This window comes from Nicotiana tabacum, chromosome 22, assembly GCF_000715075.1.
Source record: "Nicotiana tabacum cultivar K326 chromosome 22, ASM71507v2, whole genome shotgun sequence".
Taxonomy (NCBI): Eukaryota; Viridiplantae; Streptophyta; class Magnoliopsida; order Solanales; family Solanaceae; genus Nicotiana; species Nicotiana tabacum.
In genome coordinates this window covers 36,873,346-36,887,185 of record NC_134101.1, presented here as the reverse complement: position 1 = coordinate 36,887,185, position 13,840 = coordinate 36,873,346, and the positions used below count along the sequence as shown (strand labels likewise).

At 36.5% G+C, this 13,840-nt stretch overlaps 1 protein-coding gene across 6 annotated transcripts; it reads right to left on the bottom strand.

Annotated features, from left to right (window-relative positions):
* Nucleotides 1–1,153: 1,153 nt before the first annotated feature.
* LOC107770163 (serine/threonine protein phosphatase 2A 55 kDa regulatory subunit B beta isoform) lies at nt 1,154–12,583 on the bottom strand. Of its 6 annotated transcripts, none has more exons than XR_012705362.1 (15): nt 11,965–12,581; nt 6,938–7,041; nt 6,754–6,852; nt 6,348–6,467; nt 5,624–5,830; nt 4,808–4,899; nt 4,594–4,712; nt 4,328–4,451; nt 3,990–4,113; nt 2,491–2,559; nt 2,307–2,398; nt 2,137–2,214; nt 1,975–2,045; nt 1,595–1,854; nt 1,154–1,470 (listed from the first exon to the last, which is right to left on the bottom strand). XR_012705362.1 is itself a non-coding variant. In XM_016589438.2 (14 exons), the coding sequence occupies exons 1-14, from the start codon at nt 12,065–12,067 to the stop codon at nt 1,718–1,720; spliced, it is 1,539 nt and encodes a 512-aa protein (XP_016444924.2). In that variant the 5' UTR covers nt 12,068–12,583; the 3' UTR covers nt 1,154–1,717. The 6 variants fall into 6 exon arrangements, 4 of the variants coding, with proteins under 4 accessions (XP_016444924.2, XP_075100859.1, XP_016444923.2 ...); XR_001644542.2 differs by having other exon boundaries at nt 5,621–5,830; nt 11,965–12,574; XM_016589438.2 differs by having other exon boundaries at nt 1,154–1,854; nt 11,965–12,583.
* Between the last annotated feature and the right edge of the window lie 1,257 nt (nt 12,584–13,840).

Genomic DNA, 13,840 nt, shown 5'->3' with positions numbered 1-13,840 from the left:
AAAAATTGAAGATTTGAGTCCGGAACAAGCAACCCACAACAAGAGAAGGCTTAGCTAGGATGTGGGACCAATACTCTTTACCTTTTGTGGGACGGGTGGAGTCCACTCGATTTTTTTATCTCGTTAATGGGGGGAGGGGAGGGGGACCGCTGGAACGTTTTTTAAAAATGGGGGAGGGGGCTTCTGGTTCAAAACGTGGGGGAAAGGGGAGGGGAACGTTTTTTATGTATGTATAGCGCGGTAACGCTTTTATATATCGCGCTATGCATACCTGTCTTATTAGCTTCCAGGTATATCGCCTTTATTAAAGGCATTTTACATATAGCGCTCTTTCAAAGAGCGCTATACCTTAACGTCCAAGCATATATAGATTCTGGACTCCGTGCAACACGCCTCTGTTAGCGTTGCCTTGGCCAATTTGCCGTGGCCATTCTATCAATCACCACAAACCACAACCATGAATGAAATCATTTCTGTCAAATACTTGCATGCTGATTCGCTTGGAATTCTTTTCCGACGTGTGTTTCCTTCATCTCTGTCGTCTAAAACCAGCACAGAAATGAGCAGTTCGTTTGGATGGGATGGAGAAACTTACCAAGAATTTATCCACCACCCTCCCAGTCCCAGCTCGGGTGATCCATTTATTCACAAGGAAACATGTTGATCAACTTTTTTCTCTACATCAGCTATATATTAGTATGCTGTAATTTCATTCCATAAAGAACGCGCATCCATCACTTATCACAATCACACTCTGCCAACATATTTTATAAGAAAAGCCATATCAAGTCGTAATTCTTCCTGTTGCTCTTCGTACGAGCACAAACATGCTTGCACACAAGACATTAACCAACCATCATAAGCATAAGTAACCTAAATCTTCACTGATGACAGAAGTATTGCTTGCAGGTGAACTACAATGGCCTCTCCTTATGCATAAAAGAATGTTAGCATAAGGGGGAAGTACAATGGTATCGTTTTCAGAGAGAAGATGAGGAATCCAGCTGTAGGGAAGCGTTATATGGTTGCATGCACAGCAGTGCGAAAAATGTTAGCTAGATCATGCAGTTTAGTTCCATTACATGGCTCCAGCAGCAGAATAAAAGTACCAACCTCAACCTAATAAATTGCACAAGTACTGAGGATCTGCAAGTGATAGAAGGTTGGCAATGCCAGCTTCACTTTACCAAAGAAAAAATACAGGGAAATAAATGCCAGTGCCTTTGAACTTCTTTTACAGGAAAAAAGAAAAAAATAACTACTTTAGTCAATAACCTATAGCAAAAAGCATATTAAATTATCCTACAAAAAAAATAATGTTATCCAATAAAGTTAGTTTAACGCTCTGCAAGTTAGCCAGCAGGTCCTTTCCAGCAAGATTTCCAGCAAAACTGCATTCACCTTAGAACTAGTGCCGATTTTTTCACATCCATCGGTTTTGCTTGTGGGGGAACTACAATGAGATTTCTCCTGATGTCAACCCAATAAATAGGAAATTTAGAGAAGAGTGAAGCAGATAATGGGAAGAAGAGAGCAAGAACTCATGGCTATTGACAAATAGGTTGCTAGAATGTCCATTCTTTGAGCAGTGGACCTTAACATTAAGAGCATGTAATATACGTCGGCATTGATTCTGGAAGAGCGAAATGGCAGAACCTCAAGTTGATTCGAAATAAAACCTTCTGAAAAAGCAACTCCAGGAAACTGCAACCTCATTTTATGCATAGTACATATACAAGCTGTTTGCAGCAGCACATGCAATTGAATTTTCAGATGGATGCCATGCGAGATGGAGCAGTTTGGTTGTGAAATCAAATGAGTTTCCATTAGCATCAACTGCTGGACTTTCTGCTCCTGGAATGCATATCATAAAAATTCAATTTATGTCAAACTGTTGGGGCAAAAATTCAAATATAGATGACATATATACTGAGATATATGAGAAACTATATATCTGCATCTAGAAAAGCATACCTCTCATGACAACACGTGTTATACTGCTGCTCAAGTATCTGGAAGGCCTCGAAGGGGTCTGGACTTGTCTTCTAAAGGAGAATAATCAAAGTCATCAAAAGCCATGACATTTACGATATATCCAAATAAATTTGCATGCCGAAAAACTTTTAATACAGGTACCTCATGGGGTTTTTGCTTGCTTCTAATGTAGTTGCTTCCGTGTTCCCCGCAGCACAACCAAACACACGGAAAAGGTTGCTGAAATTGTACAAATTATGTTGAACAATACATCACCGTGGTGGAGAAATAAAAGGAAAGAAAATAAAAACTGAAAAAATAAGTCTACACACCTATAAGATCCAGTTGCTACTCGCAAACTGTCACCGCTAAGGCAACATTCGAATTTATCAAAGATGGAATCATTCTCGTATAAATCACATAGCTGCAGAGCAACATAATAATTACTAATCAGCTCAGACACAAATGAGAAACTAACCAAGCAGAAGCACCTAATTTTGGGAGAAAGAAATTCACCTTTGGTCTCAAATATTCATGAACCTGAAAAGTTGAAACTGGACCAGAATCCATATTTATATCCCATAGCTGCAAGGCAAGGTGAGTTTCAGTAAAAACGGAACAATCTTTTCTTCCATATACTTAGGGGTTAGGATCACCTCATCAGGAAAAAAGGATCAATGATAGAGATCTCACTTCTTCTCATTCTTTCTTTTATTGACGAGGACGTCCACTAACATAAAGCTGAAAGAAAGTAGATCTAGCAGGAATCTGATATAATAGTTACTCTTATGGTATACCATGCACATTCTTGCCAGGAACTAGAAAGGATAAAGAAAATGTAGCAGACTAGCAGCTGCACCTTTAAGTTCTAGAAAATGTTTTGCAGACTCACAAACATAAGATGCAAACATAGCGAAACCTAATGAAACCAAGAGGTTTTGTTTGTAAATTAAGATTTTTGAAAGATGAGACTTAGCCTTGGGAAAAATTCAACTGCAAAAGCTTTCCACAGGGAAACATAAGGATTAAAGCAGCATGCCTATCAATTATAGATGATTGGGGGGGGGATGGATAAATTGGTGTAATAAGTGATTCGTGCGTGAAAGAATTGAAAAATCTGTCAATTATTTGTTATTACATCTGATGAGACCAATGAACTGATGAAACACGAAGTTTCCATCTGGCCAATCAGAAGAACTGTGAGTGCCTATCTTTGCAATTGGAGAGGCTCTCTAGTTCATAAAGAGTGTTAAGGCGTTTTCCAAGACAGTTCATGTATGCATTTTCATTTTGTGGTTGCTGTGGAAAGAAAAAACCAGAAAATACTCCGAAGGGGTATCAGAGGCAATATACATCTTGAAATATCATCTTGTTTCATATTGTTGTGTAACAAAGAATTATGTAAAAACTATAAAGAATCTATTTTTAACTATTTTTTTGAAAGTGAAGAATCTTTTTTAAACTCTTTAGAGCTGTAACATCTTGTAAACCTTTGCAGTACCCACTTGGTACCATTTTGTGAAAAAATACTTGTACTTACAAAGGTAAACAGAAGAGAAGAAAAAGCGCCATGCACATGCACATAGTTCAATCTTCCAGAAAGCCCAGAAATTCTTCTAAATAGTGCACCAAGGAAAACTCCAAATGCAATCATACTGTTTACTACCATGGCTTCTTTTTTTTTTGTGGGGGTTGGGGGGTTGGGGGGTGGGGGGATAAGTTGGTAAGCTGGCAATTTAAGTCAGATTCCGGCAGTGAAGAGTGTGCCACAGATCATTTATTAAACTTGTTTTAAACCAATTACCAGGAATGTGACTAACAGATGCCCATGGACCATGCTTATGTTACCTTCTGACTTATCAGAACTCTGTTTTCCTTATGCACACCATTTACATATCAGAGAGTACTTGCAGAGTCAAGAATATGATACACAAGGCAATTACATTGCGCATCTCTCACATCAGTCAACTGAAAAGATGAAGACCTAGAGAAAATAAAGAGAGAGAAAAACCAACCTTAAGGGTCATATAGTCACGACTAAGTATGTATCTTCCAGCCTTCGCAAATTTTATATCTGAAATTGAAGCAATTATCTCGGTAAAAAAGGATCTTGAGCCAGGAGCTTCCTTTTCTTCAAACCTGCATATATGGGTAACCAGCATTTCAACTTATTAAAGCTATGAGAAAGTAATTTTAAAATATTTATCTCTTGAAGAATATCTTTCCAGGGGCCCTATACTGGTAAGAAACTAGCTCTCTTGCAGAATTCTTTTGTGCAGGTGATATCTTGTTTTGACATAGAGGATAAAATAACACCTACCGGCAAAGGACTACTATTTAATGTGATACTCACAATTTAGAATGGGAATCGCACAATGCTGATTGCCGCAAATCTACCAGACGGATTGATCCTTTTGAACTACTATAAGCCAACATGTTACAGTGAGTAGGGTGAAATTCAGCTGAAGTTATCACCTCTGCAATAACAAACATCTAAACAAATATGAGCATTCATTGAAACAAGCATTTCTGAAAAATTAAAAATAAAAATTAAAACTATCATGTATTTGAGGTGCCCACAATAAAATGAAAGTTGAGATCAACACATCAAAAATTCACCAGTTAGATCTTCCATATTTGCTGGCTTGACATCAACAATATTGAAACTTTGGTTACTTATTTGTAAGTTCCAAAGGTTTATCCGGAGATCATCAGCTGATATAAATGTTTCCCCATCACTAAGTAGAAGAAGGAGAAGGACAGAAATTACGATAAGTTCTAACAAATAGAAGACATAGTAAATCAGATTTCCAATTATAGAATGGATCTTCACCAGTTATTTGAAATAGAATTTATATGATAGTCATGTGCATGGGCATATACTCTTCTACATTTAGCAGCAACGCTGCTCTCACTGCTTGAAACCTGCAATTCAGATTCCAAAGCTTTTAGATGCAGATGAAAGAAAAATAAAGACGTTCAAATAAATTTCAACAAACAGCATTTGTCAGAGGGGATGTGAGCAAAAGCCACATTGAAATTCCTTTAGCAAATTGAGGAAAGATTTAAGGAAGAACAAAGGCATAAAGGTTTTCAGTTACCCAGCCTGAGAAGTAGAGGATAAAGCACCTATGCATTGACCCAGCACATATACAGATTACATGCTTATATGAACATGCAAATATATACGGCCTAGCTTGTACGTAGAATTAGTAAATACTAAAAGGAGCAATGCAGAATATAGTAAAATGTGAAATACAGATATGTTTCTGGCTTCTTGTTACACTTTGCACCAATACATGGATGAACAATTAACCAAAATTATACACCTTAACAGATGTTTCGGAATAGTATGCACAGTCATCAAAACAGCCTCCCCCAATAACCCGGACTAACAAATATCATATATGCAGTTCAGCTCAGACTATCAACTCCTGAATTATTTTCCTTTCTACACTATTTTATTTCCGACAATTAGATGTAACTTTATACCCATGGACATCATTGTTTTCATAGGTAAATGCAGGGCATACTTAAGAGAATTAATGTACATACTTGAGAGGTTACAAAAACCAATACACAGAGAAAAACTTGACATCTATATATAGTACAAGATAGGAAGTTGCATATATATCTTAAGTACAACTACCACAGGTAAATGTAATGCAGGAAGACCCCCAGGTGGAAACGAAAAATCATTGCTTAGACAGCCAGAAGATCCATCTGTGTAGCACCCATTTGCAAGATACTGTTTTTGACTGGAAGAAACACTTGAACTGGGCATGCTGCCATTTGCAATAGCTCTGGAAGGGTCAATATTTAAGTTAGATATTTTCTTGACTTTCTTCTCTTCGACCTGAAAAATTCAGGAAAAGATAATTAGAAAGCAAATTAGGATGTTATAGGCAGCCAACATAGACAGTCACAAGAAGACCTAGGTGCTTCAACAGTAGCTTGTCAAAAAATGCACAGTATCTCACAATATGCATTCCACAAGAATGGAAGAAGGGTTCATAGACGATGTACAAATTATAAGAGGCAACAGCACATCAGACAATTTCTCCAAAGCATTCAACTAAATATCACGTTTCCCAGGCATCCCATCCCACCAAACTGAATAACTTACTCACGCTCTTCCTAATACAACGGTTTCTAGTACTACCATGAATATGAATGAAGATGAAGACATGTCAGGCTACACACTTGAAATTGCTATTAGTATACCTCTCCCACACAACTTACTGTAGCTTAAGCCTTGGAAAAGTAAATACGGAATAAACATTTTCATTTTACTTGATAGGGGTATCAAAAACCTACTCTACATGTACTACCACAGAGAATCACAGAGAAGCAAATCGGATGAAATAACATACCTTCCAGAACTTTATAGTTTTGTCATTAGTAGACAAAAGAAAGAGAGCACCATTAGGCATATGGCACCACCGGATCTTGTTGATCTTCTCCTCAATCTCCAAACTCTTCAGATAATCAAACTGAATGAAGTAGATGAGGGCATAAGAATTCTACTTGAAGCGGCAAAAGGAGGAACTAAGAGCAGATGAAGAGTGAAAACTAAAAGGCAGTGATCCACCATAGACACAAGAAAGTAGTGGCACAAATGGTAAAACGTCCATCTATTTCCAGGACATAGAAACAATAAGGTAATGTTTCTCTGAAGCTCTTTCAAATATTGTTTCTCAGGCAAGTACATGACGCAAGAGTTCCTAAGAGAGAAATTACACCAGGAAAGAAGGTTAGAAACAGAGATGAGTCGCCTACCTCAGGCTCGTGGCTTTGAAATTCTGTCTTGTAGCGGAACTCTGGATGCCGAGTGACTGGATAGTCCATTCTCTCTAATTCTCTTCGGCTTCCAGCATGCTAAACCAAAAAAATAAGCGCAAGGAAAAGACGATCAATCAAAAGAACCTCCAAATTCTGAATAACTACAAGATTGAAGAACAACCTCCTTTGTATCGGTCCTTTCAAATAATACCACCCTACCCCCTCGATCCCCAGTGGCAAGATGGTCGCCAGTTTTATCAAACTCAATTGCTGAGATGATATCAACTGCAAAACAAAGACAAGAAAACAAATAATGAGACAGAAAGAAAAGAGTGTCCAAAATGTCTAAACACCGTGAGCTTGGTAAATATTTTCCTACCATTTGAGAAAATTGTGTAACTGCAGAAAGAATCAGCACCATTATTCCATACGTGAAATCTATTGCAAGATATTCAATTCTGTTGTTTCCTAGAAAGGTTAATCTACATGTCTTATACTAAAGTCTGACAGTAAACCACCAGCAACTACCTTCAGGTAACACGAACTGCCTAAAACTACTATTTAAACTATGTTATACACCAAAGACCAAGCTGGGCATTATTAAGACGAATCCATGCACAATATTGAGAGACATTCTCTCTGTTCCTTTCTTTTCATTCTGGATGTTGCCATATCAGCATAAATGCTGCATTATCCTAAACTGTAAAATCCTACATTAAATGAACTCACATGAATGCAACCATGAAATAAATTTCACGCAACACAGAATGCTACTGGAAGCAAATTCACTAGTCACAGTGTTCTTCTTTCTGGATATCCCCACATCAAGATAATGTGCAGCGTTGACGTGAACTGTACAAAGCCTACATTTTTCTTTGATAAGTTACTGTACAAAACCTACAATAAATGAACTGACTCAAATGCATCATGCAAAGAAAGCTCTGAAGGACGAGCCTTTTGTTTTCCTTAAAAAAAAATGACGAACATTTAGAGGAATTATTAGAACAGCTATTGAAGAAGGCAGTGTTATTAAAAATCACCGCTTAGTTGCTCAAAGCGACGAAACGATGCAAACATGCGGTTATCATTTCACGGAAAAGCCACATGCTTCAGAGAAGTGTGCGCTTCAAACAATAATGTGTCAATTGATCCTAATGAGAAGCTTTTAATTATTTGAACCTCAACTTTGAGGAGTTGTATTAATATCAACATTATTGTAAATTGAATGCTTAAGTAAGTATTTTTATTGCGATTTGATTATTATAGTAGGATCAATGAATTCCAATTTTGGTAATTTTTTAAAATTTTCATAACTCGTTCGCTTCAGTTCAAAAGTGTGCTTCACTTTTCGCTATCTGCTTCAGTTCAAACGAGGGGTTATCATTCTTTGCGCTTTCGCTTTTAGAAGCACCGGAAGAAGAGAAAATCAAAGTCCCAACCATGCTAACATAATCTAAGTTGCTCGGACATAGGTGTGGGTGTTGGACACGGGTGCGGATCTAGAGATCGGATCCTTCGAGATGTAAATTCTAAGATTCGGGTATACGGATCCTAGTATGGATACGGGTGCGGGGATCCGGCTAAAAATAATTCAAAAATATAAAAATATATCTAAATTATGAGAAATTTTGTGGAATACTTACGTATAGCTTGTAAAGTGTGAATTTCTTTTTTATACTCAAAGTTGTAGATAAGTAAAGGATTGATTTCCTAGATAACGTATGCTATTTTCTTCAAATTTACCCTAGTTTTAGTTCTGATTTCGGGAATCAAATTTTTCCGTCCGTCGTGGTCAGAGTATCCAAAATTGTTTGACCAGATCTGGTACGGATCCCATACCCATATCCATACTAGTGTCTTGTCGAGACAGGTGCGGCACCTAAACTGCCATGTCGGAGCAACTTAGAACATAATTATAAAAAGGAAGAGAGAAGTTATTTTAAACACGTAATAAAATCTCAGCCAGCACTTTCCTTAAGCAGGATTACTATTGATCTAATGCAACTCGTCTATTTAAAACAGGGCATAACTGCCAATAAACATAGTGAATTTGGTACTGCCATGGATCTGTAAAGAGCTTGCAACATAAAATAAGTTTTTCTGCATCCACTATTTAGTTGCAGATGACTTTAGTCAGAATAAGAAGACCACCATGAGTCAAGCAAACTAGCTCCATAAAGTAGGACTTCTGTAACTACCGGTGTTGGATTTAGGCACTCTTACTTCAGCAAACTTCAATGATCAACAGTCTATCATTCAGCGCTTGTTTTCTTGTGTGCACATTTTGCATGCTTGACCAATTCAATGAAGGGGGGTCAACAGAATCCCCTTCATTGGAAAATTATACTGCACAAATAGGGTAAAAACAATTCTTTTGTGCATATATAAGTTTTTAAATCCCCTTGACATGATGGAAACTTTAAAATTAGTGGTAACGGGGTTAAAAATTTGCTTTAGGTAACCAGTTGGAATCCTAGGCATGGTATTCTTTTAGTTTTTGAATCCCCTTGTTAGGATTTTTGGCTCGTCACTGCAATAAACCATGAGGAACGAAAAGTCAAGCCTAAAAAAGCAAGACGACGAAGGAGCTTGACTGTGGTTTCTATTTAGAGAAAATGGACTTCAACGACACTCCATCTCTACAAAAAAGAACCCCAAGGGCTGAATAAAGTCAGAAAGAAACTCCCAATCTGGATATAACTTCTGTAAGAGAAACATTTGGTGCCAAATTGTGCAAATTATGAAAAAGTTTCCAGTCAATCCAGCCTGCCAATACTTCCACCTTATATGCTTTTTACGCTGATAGGTACTTCAGTAATTATTTAACTGGCACAATGAACTAAGCTATACCAAAGGTCGTCAAACATACTTCTCAGACATTAATAAATTTCTGAGCAAGAACTAAACAAGCTACAGGGTATATGGTGTACCTCTCTGGAAGAGCATCAATGGTTTACTGTTGTAGGAGATGGCTTAAAACCAGAATATGGTGGGATCCTTGGTTGGATTTTATCTCCCTTGAAGCAGAACTTTCATGAATTTTTTTTGGTATGACGCCAAAGCAAGATGCAACAATTTCTGGGTGCTGGATTAATGAAGATTGGAATTTTGGATTAAGGAAAAAAAAATCGGTTGGGAAGTAGAAAACTTTGGACAACTGTTATTTAGAGTAGAGGGAGTTTGAATACAGCCAGACATTCCTGATTCTCTTGCATGGGAAGAGGACAGAAAAAGAAAGTTCACCATAAAATCTTGCTATAATCAGCTGAAATCTCCAGCGGGCAGGAGATATGGCCTTGGAAAGCAGTGTGGAAGCAAAAGCATACCCAAGAGCACTTTGCTTTCGCTGGCTAGCACTACAGGAAGTGTGCCTAACACAGGAAAATTTACAAATAGAAATTTTCAGCTATGCAATAGGTGTTTTCTATGTGAAGCCAACAGTGAATCTCCCGCTCATCTTTTCTTACATGGTTAGCATGCATGGGAAGTATGGACCTTGTTCCTTAATGTGTTTTGGATACAATGGGTACATCCAGAAATACTGAAAGAATCTGTACACAGCTGAATGGGCAGAGAACAAAGAAGTATCTCAAAGACTTTTGGAACACTGTCCCTCTTTGTTATATTTTTTAAAAAAAACAATAGGTGTTTTGAAAACAAATACTCCGCAATACACTTCGTTATGTTTAGAGCCTTACATTTTCTGTATTCTTGGTGTAAGCTCAAGATTGACTGCGACGTAAATACTTTTGTCGGCTTTCTGGAATCCCTTCTTTATTAAGGGGGTTAGAAATCTTTGACGTACATACTAGCACTTTCTTGGTGCAACCAATAAAATTTCACTTATCCAAAAAAATAAAACTTTGGGCAAGAAAATCAGGATAGTTCTAAAAGAGGAAGCTAAAGCACAAGGTTAGGAGCTGCAGAGGGTTAGAACACTCAGCAGATGCAAAATACGATGAACTTTATCGGGGAGCTGTCAATTAAATTTACAATGAACAACTTTATCACACATCAAGAGTCCAATGACATAGCATCATGAAACCCCAAAAAAAGAGCGGATGCAAACTGCTTTCTGGAAGCCCAACAACGTTGAAACAAACTTTCGTCAAACAAATTTGGAGCTATGTAAAATGGACAACTTCTAATAGCAGAACAATCTTGAACCAAAATCTTCTCTCTGGGACAGTCTCCATTAATCATGTGCAGTTAAACACTTGGCTGGATTCAAGCCAACAAGCCCCATGAGCAATGTCCAATATTTCCAAAACACAAGAAAGGTATTGTCTCTACCTTGACCATTTTGGCATCTCCGCCAATACCCAATTATAAATTGCTCTCCGAGCAGCCTGTCGTACTGAAACATGCCCTGCAATCTCAAGAAACTTACTAGTATATGCACTACAACTTCACTACTATATTTACATCACAAAAGTGGAATGAAAATAACATGACAAGTGGTCACTGACTGCATCAAAAAAAACTTGAACAACCTTAAGCAAGAGGGTACATGTACCTAAAACTGACACCGGTGGGCAGCTAGAGAATACCTAGAGGCGAAATACGGAAGGGGAAGTTACAAATTTGTCCACTCGGTACAACCCCTTGCCAATGCCAATATACATATATTACACACTAATTATGTGCAAAATATACATTTGCCGGCTATTTTTTTGGGCGAGCGACTATTCTAAGTTAGTTTCTCAATACGGAACCACCCTGTCACACAAATGCATCTGTAGAAAATCCACGACTAATTAGAAATTTACGCCCTTATGCTTTAAATTTTAAGTATAATAGCTCAACGCACTTAAACAGTAAGGTAATAATACATGACCCAAACCACCAACTACAGCTCCATAGTCCTTCAGTAAATCAATAACAAGTACTGATTCACCACACAAACACGGGAGACATCAAGATACAAGTTCAAGGATCTCCAATATTTTTTTAAAAATGAAATATAGCTTAAAAGGACTGTACTTGGCTACTTCATTAATAGACTGTTCATATGAGGTATATCGGTTAAACTCCGCATGCAAAATCACATCATCAAATCCGTGATCAAATCAAACAGATTTTTCTCTACTGGTCAATAATGAAATAGTAATTATTTGAGCAATTAACAACCAAATAGCAGATAGCAAAACTTAATTCAAAATAAGTGTGGATCCATAGAGTAAAGAGTGAGATGATAAAGTAGTTTACCTTCCTGAACTTCTTCGCCCGCCGCACGTTCACCAAAGACCTGAGAGAATTTCCACTCTAACGGCGGTGCCGGAGCTGCTGCTGCAACATCACCACCGTTCATCTTTTCCCCCCGATAAATCAACAGCCCCCCAAAAAATCAAGTAAAATAAAAAAAGCGAGGATCCAAATTGAAAATCTAGAATCAAGTGACGACGATAACTAATAGAATAATAATCACTTCATCGACTTAGGTATTTGGAATCTCCGTCGTCTGAAGATCCTAACTTCAATGTCGGATTCAGAATCAACTATTACAACAAGTCCAGATATAAATAACGACACGTGCGTTGAACACAGATTAAGATTCTCACAGTATATCACTTCTCTCTCTCTGTCTCTCTATCTCTCTCTCTCTCTCTCTCTCAGGAGAATAGAGAGAATTGGAGTAGAAAACAGTTCTGAGAATTAAGGTCACTGGTTCTCTCTATCAAACCGTTCTCTCTCTAGGAAAACTTTGTTTCGATATATTTGTGCAAAAGCCCTGCTCTAACCTTACCTCTCTCTGAGTCAAAAGACAACAATCAGTGGCGGATCTATTCTAGTTCTAGCCTTCTAGGAAAGAAATTTAGTCGAACATAGTAAATGTTTAGCTTGCCCCAGTTAAAGTAGTAAATCGAAATAAAAAAATATAGATTTACGATACTTAAGTAATAAATAATGTGTCTATTGATTTATTATTAATGTATATATGTCGAATACGAATAAGTATTTTTCATCAATTCTATCAACATATACAAGTTACAACCAATGATTTGTACATATATTATGTATTTATTATATTAAGTTAAAAAATAGTAGAAACTTCTCGAAAGTTATATTTAAACAAAATTAGAAATATTGTTGAAAGTTTTTATAAATTAATTTTATATGTTAATTGTAAAAGGTATTATCAATAAAAAATAATAATTGCGATGATACTTTATATTTGTTGACACAAAATTTTAATTTTGTTTGTTAACATCAGGTTTCATTGGCTAAGGTTTAAACTAGAGGCAATGCTTGGTGGCCGAGTAAAAAATAAAAAAAAGAACTTAGATATGCTAACAGTAAAAATGATTTTTACTCAATTAATGCATCTTCATTAGTTATATCTAATTATTCAATTACGTTTTAAGTTAACAAATTAGAATTATTATATTTAGTTACTTGTTGCAAGTTACAGTAACTTGATGGTTGTAACTAATGCACATAAATGCACTAAGTTAAACCCCAAAAAAAAAATCATTATGAAATACGTTAATATAGTTATAGTATAAAACAGGGTGTTGTTGGAGACGACACAAAGTTTCTCCGAATTGACGTGTATGCACTTATCCTTTTTATCTATTTTTAAATTAGATTGTGAAAACTAAATAGTGTATTAATTATCAAATGTATTATTCAACCATGGTCCATAAGCATTAAACTAACTGTGCATATTAATAGAATAAAATTCTATCTTCTTAAAACATTGATACCATTAGAGAATTCGTTAGCTTAAAACCTATAACGTATATGGACTTAAAAGATTCTTTGTTTTCAAAAGATAATCTATAAAATGAAAACATACTTTGAATTCTCAAAAAGCATAACAAATAAAGTATGTGCAAAGCACATGACCTTTTTTAAATGAATCCATTAAGAGAATCTCTCCTTCTCTCTCTTTATTTTTGCGGCAATCGCAATATTATATGCTACCGCTGAAAAACTTGAACGAAAAATGCACCATCTCTCTCATTTCTCGATAAATAATAATTATATTTAAAAACTTATTTGAAGAATATTGCAAGTGAAAAATATCTTTTTTCTAATAACTCTTCAATTATTTTTCCACGTGAAATTTTTGTTCAAACAC